At 37.7% G+C, this 22,779-nt stretch overlaps 1 protein-coding gene across 1 annotated transcript in view; it reads left to right on the top strand.

The window, feature by feature from the left end:
• Window positions 1-22,779, top strand: part of Cc2d2a (Coiled-coil and C2 domain containing 2A) — a 422,612-nt gene that overhangs the window by 116,903 nt on the left and 282,930 nt on the right. The window contains exon 10 of the mRNA XM_090380928.1: window positions 16,989-17,122. Coding sequence (XP_090237054.1) covers window positions 16,989-17,122 — 134 coding nt within the window. The remainder of the gene's footprint in view (window positions 1-16,988; window positions 17,123-22,779) is intronic.

Here is a 22,779-nt window from a genome sequence, read left to right as displayed (position 1 = left end):
AAATTTAAAAGCGATAAAAACACTATTGAAGCTTTCAGAGGTGTCTGCCTCCTTCCTCAGCAATAATGAAACTTAAGCGACACATCCTTAAATACCAGGTTCACGGCACACGTGGATGACCAGTCACATACTCGGTATTCCTTTCACATGTACCAGAACTGGAAGTGGTCTGGGGACGTGGAAAACTAAAACGTTTATCTCTGGCAAAAACCACCGCCTCAAAAAGTAGGTGGTGAAGCCTAACTCCCCTGTCTCTGTTCATGCTATTGTTGCCAGAGGATCCAATCCAAAGACTTTCCAGCCACTTGAGGTCCCAGAAACTATGCGCCCGGTCAACATGGAGATATAGTGAACATCAAACCATGTTCACTATGTCTCCATCAGAAATAGAAATCTCATGCAGATTTTGATAAGAGAGTAACTCAACCCATTATCTTTTTTATGCATAATCAGTAACATGAATGTACACTTCTCTTATGGGAAAATTGCGTTTACACCACCAATAGCTGAGGTAAACTTATTGAATGAATGTCAGAACATCACAGCCTTTCATTTTTTTCACTTCTCCACACATGCATACTCTCATGCAAAATAATCATTAACACTTTTATTGTCTGTAGCATACCAAAAGAAACAAAGAAGCAAAACAAAGAATTAAAAGAAGCAAAGCAGTCCAGTCTACTGTGTGTGTGTGTGTGTGTGTGTGTGTGTGTGTGTGTGTGTGTGTGTGTGTGTGTGTGTGTGTGTGTGTGTGTGTGTGTGTGTGTTCATGAGCTAATTTTCATCTTTGTGGACTGAAACTATTCTCACCACCTGAGTTCAGCCAGACTTAAGAGGCCATTTCTCTAACGGAATTTGAACCTGAATTCATCAATAAAAACTGTGTGTGTGTGTGTGTGTGTCAGTCATAGGAACTGGCATACTATACATGCTGGTACACTATGACAAGATATGATCAGTGTTCTAGAAACTTGCAAAATGTCAATGATAACAGAACTGTTTCCCTGAACCTCACTCAGTATGTCCACCTCATCATCCTAAGTTTTGGTGGAGAGAAGCACATATAGTGCCAAAATAAAACCTGAAACTGATTTCATAGATATCTAATGATAACAAATCTTTTTTATTGGTAATTAAATATGACACTGCACTGTGTAAAGCAAAATATATATTTGCTAAAATCAAGTTTACTACATATAGTGTCCTGCTTTGTATATCTGCTTCACAGTGCAATAGTATACATCCAGATGCCTACTTCATTGTGAAGTTGACTAGCATGTCTACTTTACATTGTAATCATTGTAAGTGGGATACCAGAACAAATTTTTATAAGCTAAAAAATAATGGTTGTGGGGAATAAAACTGATAGAAACTCATTTTTCTCAATTTTCTAAATAATCTGACAACAGTTCACTAATAAGCTTAATATGCCAATCCAAGTACACACCAAACTTCAACCCCTGCCCAGGGGATCTAATCAGATTTTAAACTTTTTTACAGACTGTAAACAGCTTACAACCATTTTGCAAAAATTATTTATTATTTTTTTATTTCTATTATTTTTTACCTCTCCATTTTATATAGTGATATAATATTAGTAAATTGATAAGAGGAGTTTACCTCAATATAGTACGTGGAACACTTCCGTATGATACCCTCCAGAAATTAAAACGGAAAAAACGAAAAAATCGACAACTTACCGGTACATTAAAGTAAAATATAAATAATATAAATAAAAAAATTACTTTAATGTACCGGTAAGTTGTCGATTTTTTCGTTTTTTCCGTTTTAATTTCTGGAGGGTATCATACGGAAGTGTTCCACGTACTATATTGAGGTAAACTCCTCTTATCAATTTACTAATATTATTACCAACGTAGAACATATTGAGTATTACAGCTCTGATTCATACTATATAGTGATATAATGAAATAAATTGTTTCAAAAAGTTATTGAAACATTCCAGGTTTCGCTAGGGTTCTGTGCATCACTATATACATAACCTTGATCTCATCAGATAAATATTTAATTAGGTTATCTTGCATATTCCTTCAGCTTTTGCATAAAATCAATGATCACTAAATTATAACCACCTATATAATACTGTGTTGGGCCTGTTCTAAAACATTCCACAGGTGTTCAATTGGATTGAGGTCAGGTGAATTTGGAGGCCAGTCAAGATGGGTGATATCTTTATTATGTTCCTTGAACTACTCATGCACAGTGCAAGCCCGACATCAACTGTTCTGTCAAAACATGCCCATATTAAGCAACCCCTGCCACCTGCCTGGAGAGTGGGCCATATGTACTATGGGTTCATGGACATGTGTTGCTTTTGCCACATGAGGGTGTCTGTCAGCATGTTGCACCGGGTTTGGACTCATCCGACCAGCACACGAGTTTCCAGTTCTCCAGTGTCCAACCAGCATGTTGTTGACACCACAGCATTTTCCGTTGATGATGATCTGTGGTAAGGAGAGGGTGTCTCTTGGGTTGTCTGTTGTGGATCCTCATATGTCTGAGTGTGTAGTGCATCATCATTTGGGATATATATTGCAATGCCAACTGTTGCAGTTACCTGCCATTGAGCCTGTACAATGTGCTGCACCCTTCACTCACCACTTTAAGTTCTGTTGGCTGGCAGTAGCTTGATCCATTCAACACTGTTCTTTGTACATCTTAATCACAATGGGCCTTGAGCAACTGGCAAGAAGGGGCATTTCCAATATGGAAATGCCACTATTCCAGTTTCCATATTGGAAATACCTTACTACTTCTTTACTACTACTCATAACTGCTACTTTGACTTGCGCATATAGTTGCAAATTACCACTTCTCTAGTTTAAGAAGCTGTTTGGCTTTTTATACTGTGAGCTATGCAGTATAGTCCATTATGGATGGGGTAGTCATAATTCAGTGATCACCGAGTGTATATCGGTATCTACCCTACTTATATAGGCTACTATAGCATGTAACTGTTGATGTATATCACCAGATCAAGTTACAAAAAATAAATCTACTAAATTTAAAGCTGCATACTTGCTTTTATCTGCAAAAGTAAGAAAAGAGTTCATAAAGAGTTCATAAATATTTCTCTATTGATTTCTAGATTCATTCACATGGTTGGTGTTTATCTCCTATTCTTTATAAATTATCGGAGGTTTTTTTTTTTTTTTTTTGTAAACCCCAAACACGAGAAATATTAGAACGTATAGTACTTGGTACCATGGAGGTTGAGAAGACGAAAGAAGGTATTTGTTGATATTGGACTTGAACTTCTGTAGACTGTAATTTTCAGGAAATACGTATGAAGGAAGGTTGTTAGCTTTAAGGAGATTTAAGATAGTTAGGACCAGAGAAGTGAAGGAATAATTGAATGATTCAAACTTATCAAAACAGTATTCCAACTTTAATAAAATTAAAGTAACAAATAAAGTAAATAAAATAATTATATATACAGCATTTTTTTTTTTTACAAAAAACCTTTGAAATATTGTTTAGCATATTAGAAGTAACGCATATTGGAGTTATTTCTATTAATTAAGAGTTAAGTATACATAAGAGACTTCCTTTGAGTTTTTGTAAAATCTTTAACATTTTAATGAAAACCAGGTTACAATAAATTTGTAATATAGAGGATCTGACAAGATGCACACAGAATTGTGATAAGTACATTGATAGAATACATTAATTCAATACTGATTACAGCCACTAACTTTTTTGATTCAGTTTCTGACACAAGTTTTATTGAGGAGTAATTGTATCATTGAAATGCCTGTGTACAGTTTCACTTTCAATTACATTTACCACAAATGCAAATGCTCCATATCTTGATATCTTCAATATAAACAAGATTTTTTTCTCTTCTCTCCATGCAAGACTTGACTTCCTGGAATATTAGATCCTTCTGAAGTTGTGCAAAATAGTTTGCAAGATACAAGGCATTTATGTAGGAAAAGTCTCAATTTCCTCCTTAATTTATTTTATAAAAGATTTTAATGTTAGAAAATGAGTTTTTTCTTTTTTTTTATCCAAATTATTCTTTTTTTTTTTTGAAAATACACCAGGATTTAACTGGTATATAGCAAATAACATTTAGATAATACTTAATGCCTGGTAGAATTAATATTCAAGTATTTTTCCTTCTTTATTGCTGACAAGATTAGGTTACAAAATTATAAACATAATCTATGTTTAGCTTACACAGGCTAGCACATATTGCTCCATTATATCTGTCTGTTTATCTAGATAAACTCTAGTTAAACTCTAGTATTCTAAAGCATTGGTATGAACACAGTCATTAGCAGTGTCATAATTATACTTTTCTTGTACACATTACGAACTATTCTGACTTTTAGGAACAAAACTGCTTACAACAGAGTTGCATTTTTGTTGATATTTACAATACAATTATAAAAATAAGTATTTTTATGTATTTTTGTATACATTTTAATTGTAAATGGTATATCTTTCTTATTTACAATTATTCCTGGTAGGCAAGTGTGTAATAGCAGTAAAGCAGACAGATAACACTAAAGACTGTCAGTATGATGAGTGCATTCTTTATTTAAAGCATTATCTATAATTCTTCGTGATAGAAATGGCATATTTTTATATCACAAACTCTCTTAAGTTTAAAAGAAAGTGATGCTTATCAAGATACATTAGTAAACAAACGAAGAAACATTCTTAGAATCATTTACTTCTTCCATCACTAGAACAACCAGTCCTCAAACAGTCATCATCATATGCTCTCTACCATGTGGCAGGTTGAGGAAAGCCAGTATTCATTCACATCTCCATTTCTCCTTTTTTATTCTAGGCCTCTTGTTGATCACCTTCCCTTCAATTACGTCCCTTAATAAACTATCGTACATGCTAAATTCACTTTTTTTTTTTTTTTTTTTTGTCTTTTTCTTTAATAACCTTTATCACACCAGTTTTCTTTTACCTCCCCCCTCCCAATATCCCCATTTCCCATATTTTAGCTCCATAAAACATGTTGCTCCATTTAAGAAAGTTTTCCCCTTTTGTATCCATTCTCACCATAAATATCTGCTTCTCAAATGCTATTTTATCCATTACAATTCTAGTTCTAATTTCCTAACTATGCCTATCATTATTTTTAGCAGACTGCCAGAATATTAGTACTGTATTTCCTTTTTTATCCCTTCTGACCATTATAATTTTAGGCTTATCAAAATTTAATCTCATCTCATATTCTTTACAACTTTCCTTGAGTCTTCTCAAGAAAATTCACAATCCCCCTTCTGTATCACATATCAGTGTTATATCATTTGCAAATCTTACTGGATAAGCTACATTATCCTATCCTGTACAATTTTACACAGTGGATTTCCTGACAACAAAAGGAATTGAAAATGTTCTTTTTTTTCTATCAGAGAGAGCAGCAACCTAGAAAACAGTGTGCTGGGGATTTCAGCGACTGCTGGGAGTCATCACGGAACAAGTAAATACATGGGCTGTGTTATGGTAGCTAAGAATTAGAACAAGTGTATGTATACTTGCTTGTACACCAATGGTAGGAGTTTAGTAAATAAATTTAATGAATTTGAGGTGTTTGTCAAAACATCAAAGGCAGATATTGTTGGGATATCAGAGACATGGTGTCCCACAGATATAAAGAATGCAGAATTGGAATTTGGGGAGTACAATGTTACAGAAAGGATAGACAAGATAGGAAGGGAGGAGAGGTTATGCTATTAGTTAAGAGAGAGAGAGACAAAATCTAAGGAAGTACAGCCAGTTGACATGGGTGGACAGTGCAGTGTCTCCCCCAAAGTGTGTTGACTTTGAGGGGGGGGAGACTGTTGAAAAAACGGATTTTCACAACTTTACAGCATTCCTTCTATGAGAGGCTAGGAACTTTTCAACTTCCCCTTGTATTTACTTTAGACCAAGCCAATTATATCAGATTCAAATTAAATCAAATAAGAAATTATCTCTGATCTCAATCAAAATGAATTGATCAAACTGCTAATGCTACATAATTATGCTTCCAACAGCATTAGTAACTGATTCAACCAGGAAACAGTTCATCCTTGGCAGTATACAGCCATTACAAAATAAAAAGTCAGAGTTGTTTACTTCTATGGGTCTGAACAGTATGAACTCCAGTAGTTGCTGTTGTTATCAGTTTCATTAGCAATATTGTCAATCTCTGTAGTAATACTAAATAAATATTCATTTTAATGATTGCATTGCAGTAGGTGCTATAAAATTGTATTGTTTTTCATCTCATCTCATACTTGAATTATCAGTTTTTAAAAGAACTAACAAAAAAAAAAAAAAAAAAGATTAATACCTTTTCACTACTGAGTCACCAGAAAATTCTTATCCCTTATCAGTAAAAAACATAGCTTTAAAGATATACTGTATTGTCAGTATATTGTTAAAATAAAGAATAAAATTATGTTCCACAAATTTCAGCTATTTCTTACTTTTTATCCCAAAAAAACCGAATGGCATACAAAGTGAACCACATGCCTGATCTTGGATATTTTTTCACATATTCAATATAGGATTAAATTAATGATCTCTAATATTAAAAAAAATATATCTGATTAACACACATGAGTAAACAGATTAATGTTTTCAAGAAAAATAATTTTATTAAAAGAAAAAGTTAAATCTCTGTAAATTTTATTTGCTTGTCATCAAAGGAAAATGGATTTCCTGAAACATTTCAGGTAGTATCTGAATTATATTTCAATCTTTTCAGTTATTCGTTTCCAAACCAAATATGTTTTTAAATACAGCGTGGACAGATCTGGTTGGGAAACAACAATGGGCAAGTTTGGCCATGGGAAGATCAATGACAACGGACTACGTTTGTTGTCCTTTGCCGCATCTAACAACCTGATCATCGGAAACAGCCATTTCCAGCACCCTCAAAAACATAAACTTACATGGCGAAATCCATCTGACAAGGACTCAGCAATCCTGGACTACATTCTGATCAACGCCCGATTTCGCTCATCACTTATGGACGTTCGTGCCATGAGGGGACCTGATTGCAGATCTGATCACTACCTCATCCGGGCTAACGTGCAGCTCAAATTACGGCATGCAAAAAGGTCATCTCGGTCAGCCAAGCTGGACTGGAGGCAGCTAATGAATGCTGCCAACAAAGGGACATATCAGATCGCCCTATCCAACTGCTTCGAGATGCTAGCCGTGCCCGAGGATATAAATGAAGAAGAAAAGCAGATCTCTGATGCCATCCTGGAATGTGCCAAGCCCCTATGTCCACCTGCCCGACGTCGAACGCAACCATGGATATCAGACGAGTGCCTCGACCTCATGGACAAACGGAAACAGGCAAAGTTGGTTGACTTTGAACGGTACCGGCAGCTAAACCGAGAAGTCCGACAGAGGATGACAGCGGAAAGAGAAGCATACTGGAACCAAGTGGCAGACGATCTTGAAGTGGCGGCATCCAAGAACGAGTACCGCACTCTCTACCGCACCCTCAGATGTCTGAGTGGAAAGACCAAATTGACTAGTGACAACATCAAAAATGCTGATGGGACCTTCGTGCGATCACCGTCCGAACGCCTGCAACGGTAGAGTGAATTCTTCAAAGCATTGTATAATCACGACCCACCTCAGGGACCGCCAGAAGCCGCACTATCAATCGATCCCCCTGAAGTCTCCATGGTCGATGTTGAGCCTACAGTAGAAGAAGTAAAAGCAGCCATACAATCCCTAAAGAATGGCAGGGCACCAGGAGTGGACTAAGTCACCACAGAAGCGATCAAAGCCGGGGGAGATGTACTGCTTTGCCAACTACACTCACTCCTCAAAACCATCTGGTGCACTGAACAAATTCCGCTAACATGGAGGAAAGCCATTATCGTACTGATCCACAAGAAAGGTGATAACCGGGATTGCAAGAACTACCGTGGCATCAGCCTTCTTTCCATCATCGGAAAGGTCTTTATGAAGATCATCCAGTCAAGGCTGCAAAAACATCGCGAGCAAACCAGTCGAGAAGAGCAGGCGGGATTTAGACCCGGGCGAGGATGCTGTGATCAAATCTTTGCCATCCATCAGCTGATGGAGGAGAGGATCCGGTGTGGACAGCGAACCATCATTGTTTTCATTCACTTTAAGTCTGCTTTCGACTGTGTCCATCGGCCTGCCTTATGGAAACTACTAGAGGTCAAACATGTACCTCGAAAAGTCATCACACTCCTCCAAACTGCATACAACGGTTTAACCAGCCAGGTGCGCATCCAGAATGATTTATCTGAGGAATTTACCATCCAAACTGGAGTCTGCCAAGGGAATGAAGCCTCCCCGTTGCTTTTCAACATCGTGGTCGACGCCATTATGAGGCAAGCATTCAGAAACAGACGGGGCATACAATATGACAAGGATCGTTATGTGACTGACCTGATGTTTGCCGATGATAGTGCTATCTTTGCTGGTAATGACTCTGAAGCCACGGACATCCTCTATGACATTGCCCGCATTGCCCGGCCATACGGTTTGAAGATCAATGCTGATAAGACAAAGGCCCTGACAACAGATGGGTCGCAAGCCACCATCTATCTCGAAGGCATCCAGATTGAGCAAGTGCAGGACTTTAAATACCTTGGGTCGCTGGTCCAGGAGAAGAAAGTTGCATTCACCATGGAAATCCACAGCAGAATTGGACAGGCGGCCACTGCGTTCGCCTCGCTCAAATGGTGTCTGTGGAAGAGGACCAACATTTCCTCAAAGACTAAAATCCGACTCTTCCGGACTTTGATCCTGCCCATTCTCCTTTACGGATCAGAAACATGGATTTGTCTCAAGCTAGATTTAAACAAACTTGAGGTATTCCAAATGCGATGCCTGCGGCAGATTTTGGGCATCTCACTTCGTGACCGCATCACTAATGATACATCCGCACCAGATGCCAACAGCAACCAACCATTGCTGACCAAATCCAGAAGCGAAGGCTTAGATGGTTTGGCCACGTACGTAGAATGGGCACGAACAGAATACAATCCACACTCCTTTGGAGACAACAACCCACCCAATGGAGCATCCAACGGACCGCGCCTAGGAAAACGTGGGCCAAGCAAATGGAAAATGACCTGAAGAGCCGACGTCTCGACCTTAACCAGGCCAGGACTGATGCCATGGATCGTAAAGTATGGAAGAACATCACAGAGCAAGTCCGAAACCCTGCGGCACCTACAGCAGCATACTGGTTGTGTGGCCAACCGCCTCCCCCAGCTGCCAGCTAAGGACCAAGAAGAAGAAGAAGAAGAAGAAATACAGTAAGCGCCAGCTATAGTGATCATATTTGGTAAATTGAATTTCGACTCTAATAAATGGCAATTCTAATAAGCAAAAATTGATTAACCACAGGCTATAAAAATAAAGAATAAAGCACGAAATTACACTTTATTACCAAATAAATGTTACGTGAAAATCAGATGAATATTATATACAGGATAGCAAAATAAAAATAAATCTATACTTACGTACATAGCTTAATTAATATGCATATTAATTAAGCTTAACACTTTGTAATATGATTATAATTTAAAATACAGTAGTCACTTATTTTAGATTGCTTTAAATCATCATTACAAAGTCTTTATAGATTTTTCAATATTGTATAACAGTCTATATTCACAATCACTTGCACCAGTTTCTTCCAATGCTCTCCTCAGGATGGCTATAGCATCACAATTTTGTCATTTTGTAAATGGAATTCGTTCGGATTCGTCCTAATTTTCCTCCTCCTTGGCAAAATTATCAGTAACAGACTGGGCAATTTATTCATCTGTTAAAGCTATAGTATCTTATAGATCACCATCCATGTCCACCCAATCATTAAAAAATCCTGTTTGCCTGTCTTTAGGCTTTTCAGTGTGATTAGCATTGTGACTTAGTTGACCATCATGAATACTTAATCCACATTTTTTGAAACAGTTGCTAATGCAAGTTACAGAAACTTCATTCCAACTCAAATTCACTCTTTCTGTTCACTGACATTTTTTTTTTTTTTGGGGGTAATTAAATTTAAAACAGTAAAAAAAGAGAAGTATCAATCAGTAACAAAGCACACAGCATGCACAAATGGGAACTAACACGATACGTGAAACTTTTTACTCCATAAAAAGTTTATGCGGTTTAGATATTGGAATGAAGAGCAAATTCTGAAATTTTTTTTTTTTTTTTTATATGATTGAAGATTTCAATGAAGGGGAAACACATTTCACCATAATATTCAATAATGTGAGAAAACACAGAATTCCAGCTATTGGTATTATTGCAAGTTCAATAAGATAGCTTCCTACCTGTTTATAATAGATTGTACAAACAAAAAAGCCCAGTTTCTTTAAAAACAATTTCTTATTATTGGGACAGATAACACTGGTTACATCTATCACACACAGACGTCTCCGTAGCCAGGTGGGAAGGAGCAGCAGTGCGTAGTACACGCTTCTTGATTAGACCGGGGTTCGAGCCCGTCACCACCAAATACGGAGGATGTGGAAAGGTCAGGGAATGACCACCGCATTCCCGGAACAATATGGCCTTAGTTGCTAATGCTCCTGAAAACCAAATAACATCTATCACACAATCTTTTATAAATTCACTGCCAGAGAGTACTTTGTTTCTTTTAGCTCAGTCTATATTCAACTGCAGAGCCTTCTCAGCAGCAGATTAGGTGATGGCTTTGAGAATATTGATTATGGCTTTTTAAGAATATTCACAATCGTAATACAATAAGTGCCGGTTATAGAGATCACTGGTTATTAGAATCTGCCGCTTTATGGAATCAAATTTCAAAGAACCGATTCAAATCAATAAAATGCACTGCACTTTCATCGTTTATTAGAATCACATCTTTGGTTTTAAGAATCAATTTTGAATCGCAAAGACATTCAAAATTGATTCTTATAACCGAAGGTGTGATTCTAAAAATTCTGAATTTATAAAAGATTGTGTCATAGATGTAACCAGTGTTATCTGTCCCAATAATAAGAAACTGTTTTTAAATGTCTGTTTATCGCATAGAATGATTACTCATCAATTTAAGGTATTGATGGCTATTTAGCTAGTTGTCTGGACAAAAATTCTTCTGAGTTTGATTTATATTCATCGGCTTCAGATGAGTGCACTGGTATTAAAAAATAGAAAATAAAAAACACATCAGAAGTCGTAACTGATTTTACTGCTGTATTAATTATTGGTGCAAGGACTTAGCATTAGCAGAGGCATATGATGCAAGAAAGCAAGCTTATGCAGCATCAGCCAAAAAAAAAAAAAAAAAAAAAAAAACCCACTCCCATTTCACACCTCCATTCGTTCGAAATACCTGTCCAGCTGAGCCTTAAATTTATTTAGGCTATCAACTTCCACAACAAGGGATGGAAGTCTGTTCCACCAACCAACTACCCGCTGGCTAAAGGCAAATTTCCGCACATCTATCCTACATCTATCTTTCCTCAATTTGAATTTATGTCCTCTCAGGTGATTATTCTGAGCAAGAGGAAGAATCCCATCGGCATTGAGCATGCTCAAACCATTCAAGGCTTTGTACACCTCTATCAGATCACCTCGCCGGTGCCTAGTCTCCAGACACTGTAATTTGCAAAACTTAAGCCTTTCTTCGTAAGAGCAACCCTTCGTTCTGTTCACTAACCTTGTTGCCCTTCTCTGTACTTTTTCCAGCAGCTCTACATCCTTCTTGAAATGAGGCCTCCAGACCTGTATACAGTACTCAAGGTGTGACCTGACCATTATACAAGGGAATAATCACAAGGGAATAATCACCTCCTTATCCCTGCTAGAAAAATTCCTGTATATCATTGATAAGACACAATGAGCTACTCTTGCAGCCCATCTGCACTGCTCAGAAAACTTCATATTTGCCTGTACAATTACCCCCAGGTCCTTTTCATTCTCTACCACTGTCAGTGTAGTACCACAGAGTTGATACATTGCTCTGGGGTTACTGTTTCCCATATGTAGTACTTTACATTTGTCAATGTTAAACTTCATTTGCCACTTCTCAGCCCATCTGCTCAACCTTTCCAGATCCTGTTGCAGCAGCATAGCATCAGTAGTGTCCTTAACAACCCTGCCAACCTTTGTATCATCTGCAAACTTGGACATTAAGCTTGATATACCATCATCAATATCATTTATAAATACAGAAAACAACAATGGACCCAACACTGAACCCTGAGGGACTCCACTAATAATATTAGTCCACGATGAGCAGTGTCCATTGATTACCACTCTCTGTCTTCTCCCCCTCAACCATCCCTTTATCCATAGCAGCAATTTGCCTCCAATGCCACACTGCTCCACTTTGTGCAGCAGTCTTCCATGTGCAACAGTATCAAAAGCCTTTCAAAAGCAAGTATCAAAAGCAACAGTACCAAAAGACTTCTCAGGCTTTTGCTGCATCATCCAAAAAAATAAATGAATAAAATAAAATAAAATAAAATAAATTGACTTTGGTTTCCTCCTTCCATAGGCACCTATCCAGCTGACCCTTGAATTTCCATATGCTTTCAGATTCAACTACCCAAAGAGTTAACTTATTCTAGTAATGAAAACTTGCTGGCTGAAGCAAAACTAGCTAATCCACTCTAAATGTCTTTGCCCATTAATTTGAATTTCTCTCCCCTAATTCCAGTTTCATTTATAACTGTGAACACTTCATTTTCATTCATATTTCTTTCCCCTACAGAGCCTTATAGATCTCAATTAGTCCCCCTCTTAGGTACATACATGTAGTTAACAAGGTCTGTGGCCCACATATTCAAAGTCTTTCCTCATATGTTGCCCTTTTGCTGACCTTACTAAGCATATTGCCTATCTTTCTTTAGGCGTGGTATCCGTACTTGGACACAGTACAATGGACACCATTTATTGTAAGCACTTCAGCATTCAACCAGACAGATAACAATAACTGAAGAAACCAGAATGGAGTTGTTTAGCATTGTTTATTGATGCAGAGCAGAAATATGTACGTAAAAAGGTGGATGTGGACAGAATGTTAAAATAAAACGTGGATGTTAAAATCGAACAATATAAAATACTTTAATTTGACTGTCCTCTATTTCTTTGAGAAAGTCGTCGATAAAAATGTTCCTGGAAATCCATACAAACTATTAAAAATAAATAAAATATTAAAATCAAGAATTAGAAAAGGGTTAATGCTCTTCTGTGAAACAGTCACATTGTTAGACATACAGATGCATTACTTTCTTTCACAGAGTAACAGCACTGAAGCTATATGAATGTTATTCCAAATCAGGATGTTATTTAATCACTTCCACTGCACATGAGTAAACTACATTAAAGCAAAAAAAAAGTGATAACAAAAGCTAAAGTGCTGATTACAATAAATGTTACTTTTTTCTATGTATTAGTGTACACCAATGGTAGAACATTACAACCAGAAGTAAAGTAGAAATTTTCATAAGATTAAAGACAGTACACAGGAACTTCGATCAAAAGTTACTGCATGTAGAGATAGTGAAGGAAACTTGCTGATCGAGAGAAAGGAGGATCTGAAATAGTGGAGAGAGTATTTTGAGAGAGCACCTTGACAGGAGACAAGACTGAAAACAGCTATTGTACTATACATTAGAGCAATGCATTGAAGACTCTAGCTTCAAGGAAATTCAAAAAGTTAAGTGCTTTAGAACTTTAAAGCAATGGGAGCCGATGAACTGCAGAGTTGCTCAAGAATGGTGGAGTGACACTACGGAGAAGAATACAATCTAATGAGCAATCCAGCAGCTCTACATCCTTCAAGAAGGATGTAGAGCTGCTGGAACGAGTACAGAGAACGGCAACAAGATTAGTGAATGGAACAAATGGGTGCTTTTACGAAGAAAGGCTTAAGTTTTGCAAATTACAGTGTCTGGAGACTAGGCACCAGCGAGGTGATCTGATAGAGGTGTATAAAGCCTTGAATGGTTTAAGCATGCTCAATGCTGATGGGATTCTTCCTCTAGCTCAGAAAAATCACCTGAGAGGGCATAAATTCAAATTGAGGAAAGACAGATGTAGGATAGACGTGCGGAAATTTGCCTTTAGCCAGCGGGTGGTTGGTTGGTGGAACAGACTTCCATCCCTTGTGGTGGAGGTTGATAGCCTAAATAAGTTTAAGGCTCAGCTGGACAGGTATTTTGAACGAACAGAGGGGTGAAGTGGAAGTGGGTTTTTTTTTTTATTTTGGCTGATGCTGCATAAGCTTGCTTTCTTGCATCAAATGCCTCTACTAATGCTAATACTATTAATATGGCCCGAGGAAAATATTCCAGATGAATATCTGGGATATTTTACATGGAATCATACAGCCGATTCACAAGAAGGTTGATGAACTGCTTTGTTCTAACTATAGAGGTATTGCATTACTGAGCACTACTTACAATGTTTTGTTGGGAGTTATTTATAACAGACTGGCAGCATATTCAGAGAAAATCATTGGAGAATATCAGTGTGGTTTCAGACCCAATCACTCAACAATTAATGGGATTTTCATCTTGAGGCAGATACAGGAAAAAACATTTGAGTACAATATATGCTTATTTAACCTATATGTAGATTTCAAACAAGCTTTTGATTGCCTCAGCAGAGAGGAAATGATAAATGATCTCCTTCCCTTCTCTTGGGCATACCTGCAAATATTGTTAGGCTCATAAAAACAACCCAGGCTGTCTCTAAAGCAGTGGTGAGAATTGACAAGTTGATGACTCCTTTTGACATTAATGCTGGTGTTAGACAAGGTGATGCACCCTCTACTCTGTTATTTAACTTGGTTTTGGAGGCAGCTGTCAGAAAATTAGAAGTGACTGGACATAGGTACAAAGAGAGTGCAAGTCTGTATATATGCTGATGATATTGTTATTATCAGTAGCACTGAAAGAAGAGGAGACACAAAATATATGGAAGTCCAGAGAATGGGAGACAACATTTAAAATTTAAGAACCAGCGGCTTCTCATTTGAGCATGTTCAGAATTTTACCTACCTAAGTTTGAAGATAACTCTATTACCAATGAAATTAAGTCCCGTATCCTGAGTGGAAACAGATGTTTCTATGCCCATGAAAAACTAATGAAGTCTGTAGTATTTAAAATTAAGAATATACAAAAGTCTCGTTAGACCAGTTGTGACATACTGTTGCGAAGTTTGGACATTAGTTAGGAAAACATGAGCAGTCGTAAAATTTTACGAAAAGTTTTTGGTCCCGTACAAGATGTTGATGGATCCTGGAGGATTAGAATGAACCATGAACTTGACCATCTTGTTCAGAGTGCAGACATCATGAGTTTTTTGAAGAGCCAGAAACTTGCTTGGTTGGGACATGTTTTGAGAATGGATGACAGCAGAACAACTAAGATGCTAATGAAATGGAAACCTACTGGGAGAAAGGCAAGAGGAACACCAAAGAAAAGATGGCTGGATAATGTAGAAGAGGACTTAAAGACCATGAGAATAACAAGTTGCAGAAGTTTGACTTCTGGAAGGGCTTATTGGTGGAACATCATTGAGAGAAGGCTAAGACCCATCCTGGGTTATAACGCAGAAGTGGAAGAAGAATTAGTATACATTGGATCACAAAATCTTCGTAAAAGTGATAACATTATCTGCGATCACAATAATAGTAGTAGTAATGGAGGCATGTGATACAAGGAAGCAAGCGTGTGAGCATATGTAGCATCAGCCAAAACAAAAAAAAAATCCAGTTTCACATATCCATTCCCTATAAAAGATTGTCCAGTTCCTCCTTGAATTTATTTAAGTTATCAACTTCCACAACGACAGATGGACGTTTGTTCCAGCAATTAACCACTTGCTGGCTAAAGGAAAATTTCTGCACATCTATTCTACAACTGCCTTTCCTCAATTTGAAGTTATACCCCCTCAGGTTCATAATCTGAGTAAGAAGAAGAATCCCATCAGAATTCAGCATGCTCAACCAATTCAAGGCCTTATACACCTCAATCAGAGAACTTCGCAGGTGCCTAGTCTCCAGCCTATGCAAAATTGTATACAAAGGGATAATCACCTCCTTTTCTCTACTAGCAAAATTCCTGTATATCATTGACAATATCCCATGACTTGCTTTGGCAGCCTGTCTACATTGCTCAGAAAATTTCTTATCTGACTGCACAATTACTCCCAGATCTTTTTCGTTTTCTACCATCCTAAGTGTAGTACCACTCAGTCGGTATGTTTCTCTTGGGTTACTTCTACCCATATGCAGTACTTTGCATTTTTAAATGTTAACCTTCAGTTACCACTTCAGTCGGCCCATCTGCCCAAATTTTCTAGATACTGTTACAGTAGCACACTGCCAATTCCTATTATATTCCAATTCCTATTAATTGTATTCCTAGTGGTCTCACCACAGCTATATGTGATGGGATTGTGGCCTCCCTATCTCTACAAACAAATATTCAACAAATCATTGATAGAACACTATGGTTCCTCATTGCTGTATGTATGCGGCTTGGAGAACCTCCTAGTCATGTATATTTTGCTGCATTAAACCATCACTGGCACTTTTCTGACCATCCCTGAAGTCTATCCGAGCCGCCAAAAAAGTTGTACAGAGTTTTATAAATTCAGCTAGAAGGTAGAAGCATTGAATCAATTATTTGATTATCAGGAATCTTGAATTAGAAATGCTTTACAGAGATCATATCATTTTAGGTAAAAAATATAAATTAATGAAAAAAAGAAAGAAAATAAATATATGCAGTGTTTTTTTTTTATATATTTATTATTTTTGTTTTATATTTTTATTATTTGTTATTATTTATTGATGATTATTTATTTAATATTTATAATAAATAATTAAACAAAAATAATTTATTATTTTTATTTTATAATTTTCTGGCAGCTGCAAAGGATAATTTTGAGAAATTCCAGGTACGAGTATTACCTGGAAAATTAATCTGTTATCCATTTTGTTTAAAATTTGTTTCAGTTCCATTTGCAATGAAAATAACTGAAGGATGTGATCCACGTGATTTAGAAGAAGAAGGGTTGTATGTAGGTAAGAAGCCTGAAGTTGTTTCAAGAAATCTGAATAAAATGGAACAAAGACTTATGAAGCACCAGGTGTGTATTTTGAAAGAAAATATCGATATTTCCTTTTTCAGAATTAAAAAATTTTTTCTTTCATTATTTTTTGCTTCTAAATATCGTATTTATGCTTGTTCTATAAAATATCTAGTTTTATAAATTTTGTGTAAAATATTTAGATATCCCTTGCTTTGAATTTTATATATGAGGACACTTTCAGCACTTCGAAAAGAATATTTGAAACCTTTAAGCAGAATCCCAATCACATAATGATTGGGATCATGAACAGAGTGACCACCAAATACGGAGGATGCGGAAAGGTCAGGGAATGACCATCGCATATCCCCGGAGCAATATGGCCTTAGTTGCTAGAGCTCCTAAAAAAATCCAAATAACAACAACAACAACAAATGAACAGAGTAGTTGGCATTAGCATTAGTAAAGGCACATGATGCAAGAAAGCAAGCTTATATAGCATCAGCCAAAAAAAAAAACCCTTCTCATTTTCCCCATCCACTTGCTCCAAATGTTTGTCTAGTTCTGCCTTGAATCTATTTCAGCTATCAACTTCTACAACGACAGGTGGAAGTTTGTTCCAGCAATCAACCACCCGCTGGCTAAAGGCAAACTTCTGCACATCTATCCTACAGCTGTCCTTCCTCAATTTGAATTTATTTCCTCTCAGGTGATTATTCTGAGCAAGAGGAAAAATACCATCATCATTGAGCATGCTCAAACCATTCAAGGCTTTATACACCTCAATCAGATCACCTCACAGGTGCCTAGTCTCCAGACACTAATTTGCAAAACTTAAGCCTTTCTTCATAAGAGCAACCCTTTGTTCCATTCACTAATCTTGTTCCCTTCTCTGTACTCATTCCAGCAGCTCTACATCCTTCTTAAATTGAGGCCTCCAGGCTTGTATACAGTACTCATGGTGTGGCCTGACCATTGCCTTATACAAGAGGATAATCACCTCCTTATCCCTGCTAGAAAAATTCCTTATATATCATTGACAAGACACCATGAGCTGCTCTTGCAGAAAACTTCATATCTGCTTGCACAATTATCCCCAATCCTTTTCATTCTCTACCACTGTCGGTGTAGTTCCACGCAGTTGATGGCGCCTCCGTAGCCAGGTGGGAAGGAGCAGCAGTGCGTAGCACACGTTTCTTGATTAGACCGGGGTTCGAGCCCCTCGCCACCAAATACGGAGGATGTGGAAAGGTCAGGGAATGACCACTGCATATTCCCGGAGCAATATGGCCTTAGTTGCTAATGCTCCTAAAAACCAAACAACAACAACAATCCCACACAGTTGATATGTTACTCTGGGGTTACTGCTTTCCATATGCAGTACTTTGCATTTGTCCTCCCACCTAGTAGTCAATAGAAATTGGGGACTCAATATAAAATCTGAATGAATTAACGTCTTCAAAGATCAGGTAGCCAAGAGAGTTTAACATAACCATAGAACAGAATTAGCCCACATCCAGCTAATCCGCTCAGAAATTTCCACCCATCCCACTTGATATAGTAATAGAGGCATGTGATGCAAGAAAGCAAGCATATGAGTTTATGTAGCATCAGCCAAAAAAAAATTCACACAACCATTCCCTCTAAATATTTGTCCAGTTCCTCCTTGAATTTATTTAATCTATCAACTTCCACAATGACAGATGGAAGTTTGTTCCAACAATTAACCACCCCTGGCTAAAGGCAAATTTCCGCACATCTATTCTGCAACTGTCTTTCCTCAATTTGAATTTATGCCCCCTTAGGTTCGTAATCTGAGCAAATGGAAGAATCCCATCAGAATTCAGCATGCTCAACCCATTCAAGGCCTTATACACCTCAATCAGATCACCTTGCAGGTGCCTAGTCTCCAGCTGCTGCAATTTCCAGAACTTAAGCCTCTCTTGGAAAAGGATCCCTTCATTCCCCTCACCAGTCTTGTTGCCCTTCTCTGTACACACCCAAGCAAATCTACATCCTTCATAAAATGAGGCTTTGAAACCTGTATGCAGTACTCAAGGCATGGCCTGACCATTGCCTTATACAAAGGGATAACCACCTCCTTTTCCCTGCTATCATAATTCCTGTATATCATTGACAAAACCCCATGACCTGCTCTTGCAGCTGTCTGCATTGCTCAGAAAACTTCATATCTGACTGCACAATTACTCCCAGGTCTTTTTCATTTTCTATCAAACTAAGTTTAGTACCTCACAGTTGGTACGTTCCTCTGGGGTTACTTCTACCCATATGCAGTACTTTGCATTTGTCAATGTTAAACTTTATTTGCCACTTCTCAGCTCATCTGCCCAAATTTTTCTTGATCCTGTTGCAGTAGCACACTGTTATTACTGTCATTAACAACCCTGCCAACCTTTGTATCATCTGCAAACTTCGACCCTAAGCCTGATATACCTTCATCAGTATCAGTGATAAATACACGAAACAACAGTGGGCCGAACACTGAATCCTGTGGAACTCCACTAATAACAATAGTTATTAGTGGAGTTCCACAATAGTCCATGAAGAGCAATGTCCATTGATTACCATCCTCTGTCTTCTCCCACTCAATCACCCTTTTATCCATTGTAGCCACTTACCCTTAATACCATTCTGCTCAATTTGTACAGTAGTCTTCCTTGTGCAACAGTGTCAAAAGCTTTCCTGAAATCCAAGTATGTATAAAAATTATATTTTGCATCCAGTTCCTTTGTAACCACATCATGGTATCCAATCAAATTTGTCAGACAAGACTTTCCCTAAACAAACACATGCTGTGTCTGAATTATTGCTGTAGTCTTGTCTAGATGAACCTGCAATGCATCTTTAACCAGTGATTCCATTATTTTACCTGCAACAGAAGTTAAACTAACTGGTCTGTAATTACACGTGTCACCCTTTGTTCCCCCTTTGTGAATTGGGGATACATTTGCACATCTCCATTCCGTGAGGACCTCTCCTGAGTCCAAGGATGCTCTCATAATTATGGCTTCAGGGTTTGATTAGTTCCTTTGCCGCCGCCTTTAATATAACTGGATAGATCCCATCCACCCCAGGTGCCTTTCTTATGTTTAATTTCAATAATTTTTCCTCCACTTTTCTCTCAGTTATTGCAAAATCATTAAGCAGCCTGTTACAATATGATAACCTTCTGGCATTTTTCTTCCTTAATAACTCCTCGTGTGAATGTAGATGCAAAATTCTCATTCAGTTTGTTTGCTATCTAAGCAGGATCATGAACAGTCAAACCATCGATATCAAGTGGACCAATCTGATTCATCCCTTTCCTTTTAGAGTTTATATAAGTAAAGAAATCCTTTTTTTTTTTTTTTTTTTGTTAGCATCCTTTGCCTAAGATTTCTCGTAATGTGCCTTCACTTGCCTAACCTCCTTTGTGATTTGATTACAGACTAGCTTATATCTGCCAACAATGTATCCAACACTGGAAATGTTTTCTTTCCAAGTATTTAATACAGGGCACCTAAAATTAGCAACGGAAAGAATCTAACAGATATATATAACGTTGTTGAACCTCATTTCTACAACATTATAAATCTGCCAATGAGAGGACAGCAGTTCCCGGAACACAGACTTATCCCATATTTTCTAAAGTTAATAAGAAGAGAGGCATTCCCTTTGTAGCCACCAGCAACTTCAGATGACTTATGATGTTGCACTAGTTTGTTTTTTTTTCTATATTGTACTTTTCTCATTTTAAGAGTTAATGTAGTGTTATTTATTTATTTTTGAATATTGTTGTGCATAGGTAGATTAAAATAATGCATTTTAATATTAACAAAGCAGGGCTATATCAAAAATGTTGGGGCTCTAGGTGCTCACAGGTATATGTCTAAGTGCATCCATTGTCCATAGGGAGCTGCACTGTATGGTTCTACATGACATAGCTGCTATTTGCAAAGCCCATATTGCACCAACAAATGCCAGATGTTCATTTTCCCATTATTATTGGACCATGGAACACAGTAGCACTACACCATCTTCAGTACAAATAGTTGAGTGTGAGAGTGGAGAATGTCTGGGGTACATTATCTACTCTGGTACATTATCTACTCTGGTAGATAATGTACCCCAATGTAGATAATGTGCTCACAATGAAATATATATCTAGGAGAGGTGGTACATGTCTCCTCACATGTCAGACTTCTACCATTGGTTTTATTGCCAAAAATCATCATTGCTGAAGAACACACATAGCTCTTGGACAATTCCATTGCCTATACTCTTGACAGTTTTATATAAATGGACTTTCTGCATGTTCCAGAATGATATAGCAAGCAGAAGCATGAGGAAAATGTGCCTGGCAGCCAAGAATCCAAGCTTGAATCTGTAATGAAGGTTTTTGGGATGAGCCAGAAGGCAAGATTAGGGTGTAGCTGATATACTTTGGAACAGGACCAGGGTATGTCTGCCAGGGGCAAAGGTTGATGACGTTGTAGAGCGAATATCATCTTTTAAGGGCACAAAAGGTGATATAGTTGTACACGTTGGCACTAATAATATTAAGAGTAGGAGACCGGCAGAATTACTTAACAAGTACAGGTCACTGTTGAACAAAAGCCGAGAATTAGGGTTGAATTTGAAAGTGTCTGCAATTCTGCCCAGACACGATAGGAGGGAGTATATGATGAGTGCCTTGTTGATCAATTCGGCCCTGGAAAGATTGTGCAAGGCTCAAGGGGTAGAATTTTTTTCAGCCTGGACTGTACTTGTTAACAGGAGAGATTGCTTCTACAGGGATGGGATACACTTAAATAGAAAGGTGCAAGAATATTTACTGATGCTATCGAGGCAGTGTTAGGTGGGTCGGAAAACTGTTAGCTTGGGGGGAGACAAAGACCAATAGATTGACAGTAGCCACTGGCAGAGGTGAAAGAGATTCTTGCACTGCTTCTATTAGAATGAGCAGAAGCCTGAAAAACAAGATGCATGGTATTTCAGAGACTGCTGGGAGCCATTGCGGTACCAGTAAACACATGGGTTGTGTTAGGGTAGCTAAGAATAGAAACAGGTGCAGGTATACTTGCGTGTACACCAATGCTAGGAGTTTAGTAAATAAATTTGATGAATTTGAGGTATTGCTCAAAACATCGAAGGCAGATATTGTTGGGATATCAGAGATGTGGTGTCACACAGATTTAAGGGATGCAGAACTGCAATTTGGGGAGTACAAAGTCTACAGAAAGGATAGACAGGATAGGAAGGGAGGAGGGGTTATGCTATTAGTTAAGAAACACATAAACACCACGGAAGTGAAGCCAGTCGACATCGCTGGACAGTGCAGTGTGGAGTTAGTTTGGTGTGACATAAACATTGGGAGATCAAAATTGAGAGTAGGAGTGTGCTATAGGCCTAATGACTCTGATGAGTATAATAAGGAACTGTACAGGGAAATAGAGTGGGCCAGTAAATCAGAGTGTCTTATAATGGGAGATTTAAATTTCCCAGATATTGACTGGAATTTGGGGGCTGGTTACTCACACACTAGCAGGACTTTTGTGGATTTATTGGATGATTATTTTCTACATCAGCATGTTCGGGAGGCAAATAGAGGGAGTAATATTCTTGATTTGATTATCAGCAGTGATTCTTCATGCATTAAGAATCTGCAGATAAATGAACCACTAGGTGGCAGTGATCACAGCGTGCTGAAGTGGGAT

This window comes from Mastigoproctus giganteus, chromosome 9 (genome assembly GCF_048544385.1).
Source record: "Mastigoproctus giganteus isolate SK-2022 chromosome 9, ASM4854438v1, whole genome shotgun sequence".
Classification (NCBI taxonomy): Eukaryota; Metazoa; Arthropoda; class Arachnida; order Uropygi; family Thelyphonidae; genus Mastigoproctus; species Mastigoproctus giganteus.
The sequence above is the reverse complement of the archived record's forward strand: the minus strand, read 5'-3'. Positions and strand labels throughout refer to the sequence as shown.